The sequence below is a fragment of the Pelmatolapia mariae genome, linkage group LG20, assembly GCF_036321145.2.
Source record: "Pelmatolapia mariae isolate MD_Pm_ZW linkage group LG20, Pm_UMD_F_2, whole genome shotgun sequence".
Taxonomy (NCBI): domain Eukaryota; kingdom Metazoa; phylum Chordata; class Actinopteri; order Cichliformes; family Cichlidae; genus Pelmatolapia; species Pelmatolapia mariae.
The window spans coordinates 33,081,268-33,099,367 of record NC_086244.1 but is presented as its reverse complement, the minus strand read 5'-3'; the positions used below and the strand labels follow the sequence as shown (position 1 = coordinate 33,099,367).

The 18,100-nt window shown below is 40.3% G+C and overlaps 3 protein-coding genes across 5 annotated transcripts; 1 reads left to right on the top strand and 2 right to left on the bottom strand.

The window, feature by feature from the left end:
• Positions 1-318: 318 nt before the first annotated feature.
• LOC134619094 (L-rhamnose-binding lectin SML-like) lies at positions 319-2,421 on the bottom strand. Its single transcript, XM_063464831.1, has 9 exons — positions 2,371-2,421; positions 1,983-2,015; positions 1,840-1,902; positions 1,370-1,505; positions 1,157-1,266; positions 1,027-1,071; positions 796-928; positions 506-609; positions 319-365 (listed from the first exon to the last, which is right to left on the bottom strand). The coding sequence occupies exons 1-9, from the start codon at positions 2,399-2,401 to the stop codon at positions 343-345; spliced, it is 678 nt and encodes a 225-aa protein (XP_063320901.1). The 5' UTR covers positions 2,402-2,421; the 3' UTR covers positions 319-342.
• Positions 2,422-6,478: 4,057 nt separating this feature from the next.
• casp9 (caspase 9, apoptosis-related cysteine peptidase) lies at positions 6,479-9,477 on the bottom strand. Of its 3 annotated transcripts, XM_063463737.1 has the most exons (11): positions 9,349-9,477; positions 9,097-9,247; positions 8,781-8,991; positions 8,609-8,674; positions 8,473-8,531; positions 8,206-8,382; positions 8,036-8,125; positions 7,654-7,801; positions 7,385-7,573; positions 7,193-7,302; positions 6,479-7,098 (listed from the first exon to the last, which is right to left on the bottom strand). In XM_063463737.1, the coding sequence occupies exons 2-11, from the start codon at positions 9,226-9,228 to the stop codon at positions 6,994-6,996; spliced, it is 1,287 nt and encodes a 428-aa protein (XP_063319807.1). In that variant the 5' UTR covers positions 9,229-9,247; positions 9,349-9,477; the 3' UTR covers positions 6,479-6,993. The 3 variants fall into 3 exon arrangements, with proteins under 3 accessions (XP_063319807.1, XP_063319808.1, XP_063319806.1); XM_063463738.1 differs by having other exon boundaries at positions 8,494-8,531; positions 9,097-9,470; XM_063463736.1 differs by having other exon boundaries at positions 9,097-9,467.
• Positions 9,478-9,651: 174 nt separating this feature from the next.
• LOC134618370 (dnaJ homolog subfamily C member 16-like) lies at positions 9,652-16,256 on the top strand. The gene is made up of 15 exons (XM_063463735.1): positions 9,652-9,867; positions 10,213-10,394; positions 10,476-10,542; positions 11,085-11,409; positions 11,520-11,704; positions 11,808-11,912; positions 11,992-12,150; positions 12,459-12,589; positions 12,693-12,876; positions 12,998-13,177; positions 13,713-13,789; positions 13,952-14,032; positions 14,183-14,272; positions 14,361-14,531; positions 14,632-16,256. Exons 2-15 carry the CDS (start codon positions 10,222-10,224, stop codon positions 15,077-15,079), a joined length of 2,376 nt encoding a protein of 791 aa, XP_063319805.1. The 5' UTR covers positions 9,652-9,867; positions 10,213-10,221; the 3' UTR covers positions 15,080-16,256.
• Positions 16,257-18,100: the final 1,844 nt, after the last annotated feature.

Below are 18,100 nucleotides of genomic sequence, written 5' to 3'. Positions count from 1 at the left end.
TAAGTAGGTTTTAATAAACTTTATTTCTGACTGTAGATATTGACATTCTTGATTACAGTTGCTCATGCTGAATACAACCAAAACAGGAAAAATAAACCGCATCATTTCCTGTGCAGCAGCACAACATAAAACAAGACTCAAAGCTTTTATATTATGCAAATTTGCCATGTTTATTGTGTTATGCAGATTGTACAAACAGAGTTGACTAATATATATTTCCCAGTGAGAAACCACAAGCATAACAAAGTGTCTTATTCAAAATTTGAATGAGGCAGAAATTTTAATCTTATATTTGTGAAAGTAAAGTAAATGCTTGTGACATGAAACTAATATCAGAGGCGTTTATGGAGTGACGGTGATAGGATCTGCAAAAGAGTGGAAAACAAAGGTGTGGTAAGATTGTTGGAATATTCTGTGTGTATCTTGCATTTCTCCACACCCCGACACAAAAACTCTGTATGGCTGGATTAGCTTTGTCAGTGCAAACAGCCAAACAGGTACTTACAATCACAAACGTAAGACACCTCCAGGTACTTGTACGTGCCACCGCAGGGGTCTCCAAACACTGAGTTGCTGGCGCTGATAGTACAGCTGTTTTTCCCGTTACACCTGTAAACGTAGAATGGCATGACTGAAATGGGCCATTGAGTCACTGATCCCATGGAATACATTACTAAATCTGGGCAACATCTAGAATTATTTTCTTTTTTTAAAACCTCCACCTTCGTGGTTCATTCTTTGTCTTATTTCCTTCCAAAGTGAATGAGGGAACTTGTTTACGCTTCACTCACTGACCTCTCAGCGACTTTGGGAGTGGGGTTTGAGCAGTACACATTTTGAATCTGAGAGTCAGGCCGCCTGTAAGAGCAGGTGGTCTTGTCAAGACGTCCGTAGTAAGCTCCGTAGACAAATATTACCTGCCCAACATCTATGCCAAAGGAGAGGAAAGAGGCACGGAATGAAAAGTAGCTCATTTGTAGGTTCGTCACATTGTTCCAACACAAATACAAAAAAACGTAATCTTACCACAGTACAAATGTGCCAAAGAACCCTCACAGGTCACAGTTTGAACTGTCAAAAAAAAAAACCCAACAAAAATAAACATCAATCACATCACACAGATTGCTTAGCAGACTCATGCAGACATGTGACTGACTTGCTGGGAAGCAGGTGTAGTTGGTCTCCAGGTATTTGAAGATGCCGAAGCAGGGATCCGAGGTACGAACGACATTTGTGTTTATCTCGCACACCTTCCTGCCATCACACCTTTAGGAATAACAATGAGTGTTATGTATGTAGTGTATATAACATAAAATATATAGAAAAATGCCTGAAGACTCACTGGCAGGTGAGCACTAAAATATAATACCTTGTCTTAAGGATATCCACGGTGCCGCTTTGAGAGCAGTGTGTATTGTCAAGCTGATTCGGAGGCCTGCCCTCACTGCAGGTCTCACGGTCTTTACGTCCGTACAGTGCTGCCTGCACTCTGATCACTCCATTATCTGTTAAACACCAAGGAATGTCCTTTTGCACCAGAGTACAACTATACTGTATACTTTGTCCTTAAGCAAAGAATATATGCTCAGCCAAAACTGCAAAGCGCAGCTTTATGAGTTTTTAACACAGTTCTGGAAAAAATGTTACTAAGGCAGTATTTTTGACCTGACATCTTTATCATGTTATAACATTAACATTTTCAGGGTTATTTAAGTTGATGTTTAATGTTTAATGTGCAAAACTACAATGCTGGTTGATGAAAAATATTTATGCTTTAAAAATCTAGATGTGCTGTTTGTTGTGGATGCTGACACACAGACTTGGATATTTTACACATACCACAGCTTAAGTGCTGGACATTGATTCCATCATCACAGGTCACTGCTGTCTCCGTGGAAACAACTAAAGTAATACATATGAAAGATTAAGTTAAAGGTTTCTACTGTATATAGAGAATAAATGCTGCACTATCAGATATTTACCTGATGATGTGAGCAAACAAGCTGTTGCAAGCACTGAAAAAAACATCAGGGTCAATTTTGATTATAAAAGTAAAAATGACACTTTTTAAAGTTTGAAAAATTTCTCTATTATTGCAGAGAAGCATACATTATTTTTGGATAATAAATAGGACATATTAACAACAATATTAGGTTCTGCAGATTTTATTAAGTAAAGTTTGTACACTGGTAACAACAGTTTCAAATCAATCAATTCTTCCCTCATTCTTTACTCCATAGGTAGCGAACACTGTAGTTTATTCTGTAATGACTAAAATCATAAAATAAATAAATTTACCTCCAATGCATCCTAATTTGGATATGAACCCACATAATTGTCACACTGGCAGTGAATCACTTGTATACTCACGCAGTGTGGTGCAGAGTCTGAAGGAGAGCATGGCTGTAGAAGCTCCAGTCTCGAGAGGCTTGTGGAACTGATAGTGGCTGGGACGGTTACGCTGGTATTTATCCCGCTGGGTCAAGAATTGAACAAGAGTTTGACCTTGCACAACTACCGGCTCTTACCTCCTGGTGAAAAACGTGAACATGTGACCAACTCGCATTGTTGTTCAAGTCAACAAAGGCAATGGACAATGACTTGTTGTCTTTGGACTGTAATGATGATGATGGTAAGAATGTCACAAAATCAAAGTGGTTTTTGTTTTCAAGCCCAACAATGGGCTCATTCATTATTCTTGAAAATTAATCTGTTCCCAGCATATTTATTACAGTTGATTCCTGGAAGGAGTATCCATTCCCCTTTAGGTGTGGTTAGATTTCAGGGTTATGGCTTGGTGACACACTTTTTTGTGTACTATGTTTACACAAGAGTTTAGGTTTTTAAGAGGTGGCTGTGTAAATTTGTAAAAGGTAAATGAGCCGGAACTTCAGGGGTTTAAAAGTATAGGATAAAATGTGTAAATAGGTGAATGAGGGTTGTAAAAAGCAATTTGAGTGCTCAGAGTAGAAAAGCGCTTTGTAATTAGGTCCATAATTTGTCTGACACATTTTGCCTCTCTACACTACAAAAGTGGATTTTAAATCAAACAGAATATACAGTATGTTTTTAGTCCCAGTACTCCTATTTACACGTTTTCATCTATGCCTTTGAAAACTTTCTGATTTTATCATACCTGCTCAGATGAATGTGTCAGGCAGTAGCGGTTTTAGATATGGGCGACACGGGCGGTTGCCCGGGGCGGCATCGTGGTGGGGGGCGGCATCACGGGCATCGGCAAAAAAAAAATTGCTCGTACTCATGCTGCCCCGACATCATGGCAGTGCATATTGGGAATGGCATAGGCACCGATCAGTTTTCTATCGCCCATTTACTGGGAGTAAGGGCGCCCTCCGTTTGTGAGGTGCGCCTGCTGCTTGCGGCAAAGGGAGGAGAGGAAGGGGGCTGCGGGGATTCTCTGGCTGGCTGGAGCAGCGTCTAATAACCAACTCGCAAAACAAAAACAAACCAACAAACATGAAAACACCAGACATTTTGATACAGACTTATAATTTGCACCGATGTTTTTTCAAAATTCTATACGCGAAAAGTGAGCGCGAGAGCCCTCGGTGCGCCTGCTCGCTGCTGAAGTAAAGTAAACTTTATTGTCATCTCCGCTACATACAGTCCAGTATATAGAGAGACAAGACGACGAGGCTCCAGTTACAGCAGTGCACTTAAACGAACAATAAATATTTAAGAGTAAAAAAATAAATATACACTTTAGGACTAGGGTTAAAGGGATCAATAACAATTTAAATGTATATTTTATATTTTGTTGATTTAAAGTCTCACACACAACCCGTTTTTAAAGTTTTAAAAAAAGAGAAAAGAAGAGGAGGTGTCAGGACAAATTTGTCTGTTTCTGTTTGCAACTTAAAACAGCATTTGCTCATGAAGCATCTTTGACATTAAGTAGTCATAATAATTTCAGATAGCTCTTTGAGTGGTTACAGTTTATTTTTTTAGTGAACTTCCTGCAGTAACACCTGTTACTGTATTCCTGTCTCGGCCTTTCTAAAGACCCAGAATTACCGCACATCTTGAATTACTGCAGCGAAACTGTACCAGGAAGCATACTGTAATCTGACAGGATTAATAAAGATTATGTTTGCTAACTTTACTTGTTTGCAACACAGCACTTGCTGTTGATTTAAAATATTTGATTTCATGTAACTACTAGAATTTGTATTGCGTTTATATTATTCTGCACGATAAAGAAATGCTGCTGTTGCAAATGAAAACAACCATGAATGATAAATGTGGAGAATGACATAAAATTCTGTGGTATCTTTTGTTAATTCACACAAAATGCATTTTTTCTATAGTTTTGTGGGAGTTTGTCCTTATCGGCAGGAAAAGCTGATAAAACTTTGAATGAACTGCAACTGAAAATGCAGTTATATATTTAAAAAACAAAACGTATAGTAGACTTTGCCCTCCTTCACATTCCAACAGGAGTCCTTAAGCAATCCTACAAAATCATATTTATTAGTTGAAATTAATGAATTCAGTGATGATGCATGACAAAAAACAAACCCTATACCTACTATATTGTGTACAAACGTTTACGGTCGGGTTTTCGTGTTTCTTTTCCTTAAGCAGAAGTTCGGCCCTTACTGCGCATGTCTGTCTATCAAGAGGCTCGGCAAAAACTATTTTATCTGGAAAGGAAATACATCTCTTTAATTGGAAACCGGCCTTTGGCAAACAGTGCGCTCTTTCCTGTCCTGTTTTCGTTTTTCTGCTTACCTGTTCAGTTTCTAAGGCCATTTCACGCTGCCCTATATATTAAATAAAAACCATATATTGTCCAAAGCTGTTAGCTGTGTGTCGCAAACAATCACGTTTTTGAATACTCCGGATATCTGAACCAAATAAGAGCAGCTAATAGAAATATATTTTAATTTGATCTCTACTTTGACTCTACTGCAAAAGATATTTGGCTCACCTTCAAGATGCCAGCAAACGAGAGGGAACACAATAGCTCAATTATTACAGAATTTCCCAAAAGGCTAAATTTTGGTGGATGTGCTGAAGGAATTTTATCCGCAATAACCTGCTGAGATGTCGAACAACAAGAAACTCACTTTAAATTATTGCAGTTAACATTATGACATTATGTTACAAAGGGATTTTATTTGGCGTATTTATTGTTTACTGAATTACAGACAATTAGTTTGAAAAGTTTTCCTTTTTTAATTGTATGGAGACCCCTGGTGGCTTTGGAGGGAATAAATCTCTTAGAAGGTAAGCTGAGATGCAAACGCCAAGTCCTGGATATTGTAGTAAAAACTAATAAGTAAACATTTTATTCTTGTATTAGTACCAGACCTACATACTGTAATTTATGTTGCACACGCAAGAGCAAAAGTATATTATCAAAAAAAGGGGAAAAAAGAGAAAGGTGTCTTGAGTTCTTTAATTACTTTTTCAGCTGTGTGAAGCCATGAAAGGTACTTCCCATGGAAACAATTTGGACGTGCAAGCATCTGATCATCCTTTCTGAGCAGTACACTTTCAAATCTTAACTATTTTTATTGTTACCGTACTACTGCGACTATCATACTTTCATTTTGTAGGAAACCCCTCAGCCTTCGAAGCTACCCTATTGTGAAGAACTTAAAATCTTGGGTTGCAGTTTCACACAGCCAAATTGCCCCCGAGTGTCTGACACTGGCTTCCTGAGAGTTTTGATGAGTCTTGTGCGACTTTCTTGCATGTATTGTCTGTTTCAAATCCCTGCAAACAGTTTAATGATATTCAAAACTGAGATATAACAATTTTTTCTTTTTGAGACGTTTTTGGTGGACGTCTTACACTTTACTGTTGCTATTAATTTCCCATCTTGAAGAAGTTGGATTTGTTCTATCCCAAACACAGCAGTTACTGTGGCCACATTCTCTATTAAATCTGTTTTTTTATTCTTTAATACACTCTCAACACACTGTCACACTCAAAATCTGGTCAAAAATGTTGAGTCTGCTGTAAGAGCTACCTGCAGAACTTGTGATAAAAGTAGGTGGGATCATGAGACTTCCAATCAGTTCAAATACTTACAAATGTATAGTTGATTTATACCACTTAACAAAATCCTTTTTTTTTTCTAAAAGGCATTTACAACTTTAGATATTTCTACGGCTGAGTGTGGCCAGCCTGGGTTCAAGTCCGACCCACGGCCCTTTGCCGCATGTCTCCCTCTCTCTCACTCTGCTTTCCTGCCATTTCTTCACTGTATCTGTCAATAAAAAACTTAAAAAGGCAAAGAAAAGCAAACTTTTATGTTTAATTATTATTTAACGTTTAAAAGAGGATTCAGTACTTCAAATTTGTTGAAGTCAACACTGTCTAATTCCTACATAAGCACAACAGACCAAACAAAGAGCAGTGAATGCTTCCACTCTCAGTGGAGATTTCATTTAATAATGAATTTTATAATTATTACAATAATTAATAATTTAAACTTTTACTACAGAGAGAAAAAAAGAACACACAAGAATCTCACTCCTCCTTTTATTTGAGTCTGATGTGTGACTCATATCTAGTTCACGGAAAGTTATCCCAGCATGAACAAAACAGCATTTTATACATGATCAGTGCACAAACAGACAGAACAGGAGAAAGAGCAAAAACAATGGAGAGTATAAATTAAACATTATTGGCTCTGTGAAAGAGCTGACGCACATAAGTAGATTTATTCACAGAGTGCATGGAGTGCATCTTTCCTCTGTCAGCTGCTGCTGTATGTGTGAATTAAAACAAAAATAACCTGAACAACATTTTCATAGTAATAGTTCAGTATTTTAAAAAGCTCATTTAGAAACCATCAACCCTCAGAAAACACAGAAAGGTATTACAATTACAAGATGTCATCCATTCAGTTAAAGCAGATTCACAGCAGAGTCAGAAATCACACACACTGTAACTGTGCCGAAAAAAGAAGTTACAGTGCTGTGAAATGTGGAACTGAAAGAGACTACTGCACTTATTCCATTACGTTTGGGTTTGAAAGTAGAGGAGTTTGCGGAGGAAGTTAAAGGAACCAGGCATTTGTTTGTAGAGCCCTTTTGCAGAGTTTTGGGAGACTTCGTTGTTAACCTAAAACAAGAAGAGTCAATAATCAGACATCACTGTGTCTAAAGCCAAAATCTCTTAAAGTCCTCAGTTATTTTTTCTATTAAGAGAAGCTCACCATCATCAACATTGTGACTAAGTCATCAGTGGCAGCGTTTTCCTCAAGTATACAGTCCAGTGTCTGGACGTACCACGAGCCCGACTGGGTCTCTCGCCAAGAAACATAACCTGTATTGGTCACATGGCCAAAAAGATATTAAGGACACATAGATCTGAAAGGCTGCTTTTGTTTGAAAGAAAAAACATGCACCTGGGAAAGTAGAGTAGGACACCAGGATGTCACTCGGAGTGGGCAGGGTGGGTCTGGCGTCCGGTTCATCGGACATGCTCAGGGAGTCGCTGCTGGATGACATCGGAATAGCGTCCGTCTGGTCATCCATTCCACCAGAGGATGGTTCGACCTCATCGGGGGACACCTCGAAGCCCATGTCTCTCTCATCTTGGGGACAAACACAAGCTCATTTTTACACTTCACTTGTTGCTATTAATTTTTTAAACCGTGCGTTCTGTGACAGCTACCTCCTCCACAGGCCTGGATGAAGAACAGTTTAGGTTTGCCTTGCAAAGATGGGCAATGCTGGCCATTGAGGTAGTTTGTGATGTGCTGCACTGGTACGTACTGTCCGTCCACACCGTACACGGCACCAGGGAAGCGGTTGTGATTCACCTAAGGACAGAAATATTAGCAAAAATTGTCTTACATGTCAGTCCAGTCCGATGTAGATCTCAGAAAATTGTCTTGCTGGAATAATGACATTTGCCAGTTAAACATTAAAATATTAACTGTAAAAATATTAAATCCTGTGTATTGCCAGAGTATTCTAGCTGATTATTCTGAAGGGATGCAATGTTTTTTTTAATGAACTGTAAACAACATCACAATCAGCTCAGCATGTCTTACCTCAGTGCCATGGGACAACATGATGACCACGCAGCAATCATACTGGGAATGATCCTTCTTGGACAAAGTCAACAGCTCATGTTTGATTTGCTGAAATGTGGAGTTAACCGTTAGGTCTGCAATCTTTAATACCCTTAAACAAACACAGAGGCAGAAGACCTGATTCTTACTTTTTGTCTCAGGTTCGTCCTCACTTCCACGACAAAGTTGAGTGTCTTGAATCGTCTCTCCAGCTTTTCACAGTCTATGTTGGAGCCCTTGCGATTATTCAGCATGCTGTGAGGTTCAAACTCCATGTTGTTTATGATGAGGCAGTGACCACACGGGCTCGCGTCCATTTTATAGCTCTAAGGCACAGAGACGCGCAGAATAAAAAGGAAACAGAGAAAGGGCTGTCACGTAAACATGTAAGTGTGCGGCACAGAAATGGTGCTTACTTGAAGGCTGTCACGTCTTACTCTGCCTGGTCCTGGTCTTAGCTTTCCCCCCCCAGGCGCTGTGGCACACACATTAATACACATTAAGCACAAATAAACTTACAAGACTGTTATTTAAATGGATAGCATAGCTTACGAGAACTAGGAGGGATTCTTGGCTTTTCAACATCTATACTTGGATTGTTACCATCCACTGGAGAGGCTGTCAAAGAAACAAAGAACACACAGATGAGTCAAATTCTTATCATCTGAAAGTGTTTGGCTCTAAAGACTCTCACATTAAATATTCCATAATGAAATACACTTACTAATTGGAAGACGCTGGATTACAGGGCGGACAACTTGAGTGGGTGTTGCGGGCTGCAGGGTAACAGCTGGAGCTCCATTCTGTAGGAGCTCTGCCAAACTTTCCTGACCCGTCTCCTGAAGGCACTCCAGAAATAAGGGGAAAGCCCGACTCCCACGGGTTTCCAAGTCCCGGACTAACTGCCTGGCCTGGTTTCGTCTGGTCCCAGCGCTCTGATAATAGGAGACATAGTCTTCATTGAGTACAATTATGATATTTTTATTACCTCCCCCCCTCCAAAAAAAAAAGGAAAAGAAAACCACAGGGCCACGACCTACCTGTATCTCATCGATCATGTCCTGGGTGAAAATTCCTTTTTCCAGAAGGCCATCATAGAGTTTTGATGGATCCAAGTCTTTCACCAGGTTACTCCTGTTCCGCTGAAGAATCTTCTTGTGTGTTTCATCCATTGTCCATTTAATGCTAACGCTGGAGACACAGAGGAGAAAAAAATCTGTCACTAAAAATTTGTTATTTCGTTTTCGATCACGGGTTAATTCTGTGTCGTCAAAGCAGGAAAATGATCCTACTTCTTCGTAAAAGTGAAACGGGTACTTTGTTGTAGGAGTGTCGTTTACGGTTCGTATTTTTTTGTCGGTTTCACAAGATATTTCCTTGTTTACATCAGCGTTGCCTGTGATTGGTCCACTTACAGCGGATGAAGAAAAAAAGCGAGGGTGTGTTAGATTTTATCTACCCCGCGTTCGCTTCCGCGCGGGTAGCGACCGATGGCCAGCTGAAGCTTAAATCGCGTTACGACGAGCATTAAACCAAACGCACAACGAAAAAGAAACGTAACCTGTCGACAAAACACTCAATTTCCCGAAATGACTTTCGTCACCGGACTCCACCCCCTTTTTTTACTCTCGCTCCAGCTTCACAGCAGCAGCAGCAGGTTATCGGCTTGCCCTGGAGGATTTGTGGGATGCTGCTGAACACACCCTTTACATTTCGCTGTCGCTTCGACTCAGCGTTGAGTCGGGGCAAATAAGGGGGCAAAACCTTCCCCCACTATGTGGCGTTGTACCGGCTGACTGCATCTGCTTCAGGTGACTAGAAACGTGGAGATGTCGCGTTGAGACAACCGCTGTAGCAACGCCACTAACACTAAGGGTTTATCCTCGAGGAACAACGTTACTGTCACGGCCCTGTAACATGACACCATAATTATATTTGATTTTCAGCTGCCGTATATCGCCTAGCTTGCTTGGGTGCTGTAGGTAGCATGCTGTAATACTGTTTTTAGCATATCGTGCCTGCCTTCACCGTTTCCCATCATCAGAAAGCTAATGGAGGGAAAGGTTTCTCAGATTTGCAAGCCATTTAAAATATAGGTCCTAAACATTTTTTGCCCACTTTAAATGAATGGTGATCGCTCCTCTGATGTGTTGAAGGTAACTGTGATGGCACAGTCAAAACTGCCTCTGCCACTGGCCATTGTGGTGGTCCTCCATGTGCTGCTGGCGGGACTTGTCTATGCTGAGCCCGAGATGGACCCATACAAAATATTGGGAGTAACGAAGAGGGCAAGCCAGGCAGAGATCAAGAAGTTCTACAAGCGTCTTGCTAAAGAATGGTAAGTATTTCCTCACGACACTTCAGGCTTCAGGTTTTAAACCTCATTGTGCTCTGAGCTAATAGAACTGGTCTTCTCTAGGCATCCTGACAAAAACAAAGATCCGGGTGCTGAGGACATGTTTATAAAGATTACTAAATCTTATGAGGTTAGTTGGTTTTATAAATAATATTATTGTTGTGTTGCATATACAGATGAGGACAAAATGATTCCCAGGTTTTGTCAACATTTTCCCAAGCAAGAGATTATCAGCATGGCATTTCTAAAAATACTAGTTTTGTTAAGAAAACATAAATTATTTCCTAATGCACATAAGATTCGAATGACTTCATAAAACAAACAAACAAAGATTACCAGGGTCAACATTATTAGCCTTCTGAAGAACTAACCTTTTTATTGAGTCATAGCACAAACCACTGCTGTGCAATGATGCGCTTTAACTTTGTGATGCTCAAAGCTTGTAAAATCAAGTTAAAACTGAGGCGTATCATCCAATTTACTCTTTCTGTGTGTAAAGTAAAATATTGTAAGCATCCAAAATACAAACTGAAATGTTTGGAAAAATTCTCATCCAGGGTGCTAATATTTTTGTCCTCTTCTGCATTGAAGTAAAACTTGGATGCCTGTATTAGGTGGTGTGAGTCAGTAAAAGCTAATAATGTATTTATATTTGTTCTACCGCAAATCCAGATCCTGTCCAATGAGGAAAAACGTGCCAATTACGACCGTTACGGGCAGATGGATGATACTCAGCCATATGGCAACGCTCACTATGGCCATCGCCACGATAGCTTTTACTTCGACGAGTCCTTCTTCAACTTTCCCTTTAACAGCAAGAATCACAGAGACTTTGCTGACAGCAAGTACACATTACACTTTAACCAGTACGTTAATGACGTGGTGCCCGACAGCTACAAGAGACCGTACCTAATAAAGATCACCTCTGACTGGTGCTTCAGCTGCATCCATATTGAGCCCGTCTGGAAGGAGGTGGTGCAAGAGATGGAGAGCCTAGGTTTGGAGTGAACCTATAAATCATCCAGAATTATCATGCATCCCCTTCCTGATGTGTAAATGTATAGAGTGTGTAATGATGTGTGTTTTCTTGATATCCTGTTTATGCAGGTGTTGGAGTAGGTGTGGTGGATGTAGGCTATGAGAGACGGTTAGCCAATCACCTCGGTGCTCACCGCACTCCATCGATACTCGGAGTCATCAATGGCAAAGTGACATTTTTCCATTATGCTGTTGCGAAGGAGCACCTGAGGCAATTTGTAGAAGATCTGCTTCCTCAGAGACTTGTGGAGCGGGTAAATGTCTGCAGTTCTTTCAAAACAAAACAAAAAACGGCATTGCATCGTGAGGGATTTTTAGACTACATTTATTAAAAAGGATTTGTTTTCTAAACTACAGGTAACTGACAAGAATGACCTGCAGTTCTTGAACAGCTGGCACGAGCTCAACAAGCCTCACGTGCTTCTGTTCGACCAAGTGCCTGCTGTTCCTCTGCTATATAAAGTAAGTGTTTGCGCATTTTTATGCTACATGTAACTGAAGTGCATCAACATACCAATCATTTATCTTTGCGTCTACACAGTTGGCAGCTTTTGCTTATAAGGACTACTTGCAGTTTGGCTATGTGGACCAGGGCCTTTCAGAGACTGCTAATCTGCAAAAACAGTTTAATATTAACACTTATGCTCCGACCATGCTCGTCTTCAAAGAGAACATTGACAAGCCGGCTGACATTATACAGGTAAATTAAAACAATACTTGAAATAAAGCAGTGCTGTGTGATACTGCGATTTTTGCTATGGAGCCAATACCAATATCAGTACTTTTAACCTAAAAAACAAAATTCAGTGCACTATATAGTGAATTTAGAGGATATTATGCTAGCATCCATCCAATGCCAGTATTGGTATTGATACTATTAACATTTAGGATCAATCCGCTCATCTCTAAAATAAAGTAATTCCTTTATTTATTAAACCACTGTGAACTTCATGCAAAAAACTTGATTAAAATGTCTCTTCACTCTTTGTTTTTTTTTCTTCTTGACAGGCAAAAGGAATGAAAAAGCAAATTATTGACGAGTTCATGACAAACAACAAGTTTCTCCTCGCACCACGGCTGGTCAATCAGAAGCTCTTTGATGAGCTCTGTCCTGTCAAACAGTTTCATAGACGCAGGAAGTAGGAAAACATCTGTTTACTCCTGATGACTCTAAGCAAGTTCACTGGTTTTGTTGTAAAATCATATTTTTGTCATTCACAGTAACGTCTCTCCTCCTTTCAGATATTGTGTCCTGCTGATCACGGGTGATGAAGAGATCTTTTCCTTTGGGAATCAGGCGTTTCTCTCATTTGCTTCTACCAATACCAGGGAAGTTGTGAGGTTTGCCTATGTCTACCAACGGCTACAGCAACCGCTTTGTGACATCCTCACACAAAACAAGGACAGTGTGCAGTCGCAACCACAGGTAGAGTGTCATATATTGTATTGAGAGTGTAGTGTCCTCTTGAAAGCTATACCTTTTATAAATTCTTTTCTTGGGTTCCCATCCCCCATCTTCTTTTGGATGTGTTGGGGTGTGTGTTCAGGTGGTTATCCTTGAGCGACGTAATGCTGCAGGAAAAGCATTTTTCAAGCCAGTTACCGCCTGGAACGGCAGTGAGGAAGACAAGCAGTGTCTTCAAGAGGAGCTGGAGCGACTACAGAAGGATCCATCCATTCTCATCCATGACGCCATGCTGCCTGAACTCAACAATGAGTTTGCCTCTGTATGTTCTCTTTGAGTGGAAATCATGGGTATCAATCATAGATTGTATCTAAAGATGGATGTAGCCTCTATGCTTGAAAAGTGAAACCAGTGCAGAAATGCCTGAAAACTGCAGCCTTTTTAATGACCAGCAGGGGGCGACTGATTGGAAGTCTTATTATATGGAAGCCTTTGAGAAAACAACATTACTTCTAACTTAATTTATGACATCAGTAAATACTTCCCTCATGAGTTTGTGGTCTCGATTTTCAGTTTCAAGCATTTTTTAAAAAGCGTGATGTTTGTCTTGTAAAAAACATTCTGTGACAAGCACAAGTTGAAACAGGATGTATTTTCACACGTGGCTACGATATGAGAGTGTAATTTCCTAGGTTTTCAGAAGGTAGCAAACAGATTTCTAATTGAATGGATGACATTACCTTGACTACGTTCATCTTTCATTTACAATTTAAAGTCTGAACCCTGCAATCTGCAAAGATTCCTGTGTTTACCAACCACCAGTCCTACCAAGCCCTGTTAATGCTTTCGTTCTGTAGATGTTTATAATCCGATGGATCTATGCATCTTACGATTACCTCTCTGAAGTCATTGATGATATTCTGCATAACAACTGGTAAGTAGAACAAACTTTATTTTTCATGAACAGAAGTTGTTGAAGTTTTGAACTGCTACTACGGCAGTATTTAATTTGCAAACAGTACACCCCGTACTTTCTCTTTCTGATACGGAGGAGTACACATTAGCGATTTAAATACACTGTGTCTCATTGGTGCAGGCGTGAGATGATGCCCCTTCTGTCCCTCATCTTCTCTGCCTTGTTCATCTTGTTTGGGACTGTGGTCATTCAGGCCTTCAGGTTGGCTGATTTATTGTACACATTTTTTGTTTCTGTAATTTCAACTGTACAAAGAAACCAGGAGGGAGGGGTGGGGGGTGAAGCAACAATGCTGTTAATCTCTGCTATTCCTGTTCATGCCTTTTGGAATTTTTCTCCGTGTTTTTTCAGTGACTCGAGTGATGATAAGCAGACAAAACCAAAGGCAAAAGATGGAACAAAAGCAGAAAATGGGTCATCAGGGAGCAGTAGTACATCAAGGCAAGATTATAATTTTTCACTCCCACAAGCAACAGAGGTAATGCACGAAAAATGTTTTTCAGCTCTGTGTTTTTTCTGTGGATTTTAGTCGGCCTCCCAAGAAGAATTTTGTGGAGGTGACTGAGTTGACAGATATCACCTACGTGAGCAACCTGGTGAAGCTGAGGCCAGGACACATGAACATAGTGCTAGTGCTCACTGATGCCTCCAAGAACATCCTCCTTAGCAAGTTTGCCAAGGAGGTCTATTCTTTCACTGGGTAAAACAAACATTCACTCTGGAGTTACTTAAATCCAGTGTATGTGTGAGTTTCTTTTGTGTGTTTATCATATTTCTAAATCTTGTTTGCACTCTCCTAGGAGCCTGACACTACATTTCTCCTTCCTGAATCTTGACAAGCACAGCGAGTGGATGAACACACTGCTGGAGTACACCCAAGATGCAATGCAGATTGATGCCGACGACGACGAAGGGGCAAACCGCAAGATGGACTACACCGGCTACGTGCTGGCACTTAACGGTCATAAAAAGTACCTGTGTCTGTTTAAGCCCGTCTACACCGGGGAAGACCTCGACAGCAAGTCGTCCGAGGATGAAGGAGCCGCCTCTGGGGGGAGGTCCAGGTCCAGGTCCCGCGATGACCACCCACCACGTAAATCCAACCGAGCTCGCAGCATATCCACCCTGCAGATCCACCACAAACTGGACCACCTGGGGTTGTGGATGGAAAGGCTGATGGAAGGCACTTTGCCTCGTTACTACATCCCAGCCTGGCCAGGACTTGACAAAATCACCCCCAATAAATAGATGGCAGGTGAAAGACTTAGTATTTATCTGCTGTAACACTGAAATGGTTTCATTCATTACTGAAGTTTTTTTTCTTTTTGCACTTGAGATATATATTAAGTACAGATTTTTCCTAAGTTGGGCCAAAATTATAAACTTGGCTTTAGTCTAACTACTGTGGAGGAGGCCTTTTAGCGTACCTCTAGTACTCGTTGCATGCTGTATTTTTTTTTTAACTGCTGTTAGTCATATTTTTATTCAGGCAAATGCTACTTCAGCCTTGTGAAGAGGAAACAAAATCACTGTGGTAACGTCTACAATCTGGATTTCATGGCCATAAATCATATTTACTCACACTATGAACGAGGCCGATAGAAGCCTTAGAGTCAGGTTATAGTCTGTCAGAGATAGTTCGCAAGACGCTCCAGGACTTCTATAGGCTTGGACTCAGTTGTACACTTAAAATGTGGCACAAATAGTAGTGTAACAGATTAAATTAGGAAAGCTTTAGAGAGAAGCTCAATGTCAGCTGCTCAATGTCAGCTGCCCAACTGCAGCGTCACATTTCACTTCTGCAAAGTTAGACAAACAGGGGGAAGGAGTTTGAAACTTTCACTGATGAATACTGTGAAAAGAGATGCGTCAACCCCACATTAAATATCTTTGCCTTTGTATGCATCTCACTCTAAGTTTATACATTATCTCCATCGTGCTGACTATTCCTGTGCAATATACATGTCATGACAATGCCTTTTACCCTGGACCTCGAGGCATGCTCCTTTTTTTTCCTTGTCGCTTTTTTGTTATGGGGTTGTTGATACACAGAAGATTTATTCAACAACCTTGGCCTACTTAGAAATCTTAGCCAGTAGCTTCATGTAGCAAACATGATAAACAGGCTCTCCGTTTCATCTTCTGAATGTTTTTCAACTGGCTGAGGCTGACTAACATGCCATCTTAAATTACATACCCAACTGAAAGTGGAACTTAGGTTATGCTTGCCGAGTTTATACATTTTGTTTTGTTCACATTCAATGTAAAAAAAAAAATACTGTTACAATACTTTTGTTGGTACATAGTGATGTGAATATTGCACATAACCATGTTATCTATACGACATGTATTTTAAAAATGACTTTGTTTGAAAGATACAGTGAATGTTTTACACTACTGAGACTACAGTTACTTGTTTGTTTTTGATTAAGTAAAAAAGTGTCAGCTGTCATAAGATGTTTCAGGTGGTCTTTAATACTGTATTTATCCTCTTGTTAGTAGTAATTAAATGCATTATGTTTATGGGTTAAAACTCACTGTAATGTGTTGAGAGATTAGTTTATATTCCAGTTTAATGGTTTGGGAGTACAGTTGCCCCAGGGGCTTCTTCTGCTGTAGCTGGGGGGAAGTAGATAGATTAGATTATCAAATGTAAGAATCAATGAAATTTATGAATGATTTAAATAGCTACCAACCCCCCCCCCCCCCCCCCCCCCCCCCAAAAAAAAAAACCCAAAACAAAACAAAAAACCCCAAGTTGTTTGCTAATAGTGCGCATAAACTGGTGAAATTTGTTTCTAGCCTATCACAGGCGAGAAGTGTGGTACACCCTGCACAGGTCTGACATTCATACTTATGGGCAACTTATAATCACCAAGTAACCTGACCCCACTAACTGAATGTCTTTGGACTATGGCAGGAAGTTGAGGTATCTGTGTGCAAGCTGCACACAGAAAGGCCCTGGGCGCTTGGTGGATTTTAACCTGGACCTTCTTGCTGCGAGGGAAAAGTAGATAAAATTCTGAAGAAAGGCTCTCTTCTGTTTTGTATTCATTGACTGTGTTTAGGCTTGGTTAGGCTAAATGAAAGATAATGGTCTTGTTAAAAAACAGGTTTTCTACAATTTTAAACACACCTCAGAGGGTGTGTTTGGCAGAAGGTTTTGAAGGCATACTTCCAAGTGCATGTTTGAACTGGAAAGTTTCATAATGCTTTTAAATCAGGTAAATCTAATATTAATATAATAATAGTTTCCATGTTGCATCACTTGGTTATAAATTATTATTTGTTTCATTTCAACAGGGAGCTTGGGCTTAATGTGGGCTACTGTATTAACAACCAGATTTCCCACATAACACAGCCTTTCCCATTTCTACACCTCTCAAACTGCACCCTACCAAAGCTGCAGCGTGTTGTAGTGGTCAAATTGCCCATGAACTATAGCATGCACATCACCTAAAGTTCCAACTGCAACTCCCGCTGCAAGTCCCGCTTCAACACAGCCTGCCAGTGAAGTGTATCCCCTTTGCTAACCCTCACAGCAGTTCGCAAGGCCCAGACTGCATGGTGCGGTTCCCAACCTGCCTGCTGTATTTAACCTAAATGACATTTGAATAAACAGAGCAGAATACAGCTGGAACACCATGTAGCTGGTGTTTGTAATCTAATGATGAAATTCCTGCATGTCTGTGTTTGTGTGTGTAGTCCTTCACAGCCTGGCAGCCATAGTAATGGAGCCCTTTAGTATGTTATAAATTTATCAAATGAACAGTGGTTGAGATAAGCAACAAACATGCATGCACACAGCAACAGGCATATGTGTAAGAAACTGGAAAATATTAACAGCGTATGCACTGTTTCACAGTGGATCGTGGCATGTTGAAGTGTTTCTGCTCTCTCTCATAGCACTCCTGTTACATTCAGGTAAATCTATGCATAGAAACAGAGAAACACACTTCTCACTCTAGTAGTCAGCCAAGAGGGAGGAGCCAGCGGTATCTCATGTGGCAAGGTAGTATTGGAATACGAAAATAACCATCTGTCAGATCTGTGGAGGTCATCCAATCCCTTTCCAGCAGATGTTTTTGCATGTCAGCAGGTGTGGTTCTGAATATGGATATCTAACATTGGCCTTCATTTCAACAGGGAGCATGCCAGGAAATAAAGTTAGTAGATATGAATTCTATGTAACATACCTTCTTTTTGCACCTTAACAAGTCTCACTCTGCTTGCCATTAGAATGAATACAGGCTTAAGACTTCTATCCTT

Coding starts and splice junctions, on each gene's coding strand:
- LOC134618370 (XM_063463735.1), top strand. CDS start 10,222: ATGGCACAGTCAAAACTGCCTCTGCCACTGGCCATTGTGGTGGTCCTC. Junction 10,543..11,084: donor AGATTACTAAATCTTATGAG/GTTAGTTGGTTT, acceptor CCGCAAATCCAG/ATCCTGTCCAATGAGGAAAA. Junction 12,590..12,692: donor CAGTTTCATAGACGCAGGAA/GTAGGAAAACAT, acceptor TCCTCCTTTCAG/ATATTGTGTCCTGCTGATCA.
- LOC134619094 (XM_063464831.1), bottom strand. CDS start 2,401: ATGCTCTCCTTCAGACTCTGCACCACACTGC. Junction 1,072..1,156: donor CTACACCTGCTTCCCAGCAA/GTCAGTCACATG, acceptor TTTTTTTGACAG/TTCAAACTGTGACCTGTGAG. Junction 366..505: donor GGTGTCTTACGTTTGTGATT/GTAAGTACCTGT, acceptor ACTCTTTTGCAG/ATCCTATCACCGTCACTCCA.
- casp9 (XM_063463737.1), bottom strand. CDS start 9,228: ATGGATGAAACACACAAGAAGATTCTTCAGCGGAACAGGAGTAACCTG. Junction 8,383..8,472: donor TAAGACGTGACAGCCTTCAA/GTAAGCACCATT, acceptor TCTGTGCCTTAG/AGCTATAAAATGGACGCGAG. Junction 7,099..7,192: donor TAGTCACAATGTTGATGATG/GTGAGCTTCTCT, acceptor TTCTTGTTTTAG/GTTAACAACGAAGTCTCCCA.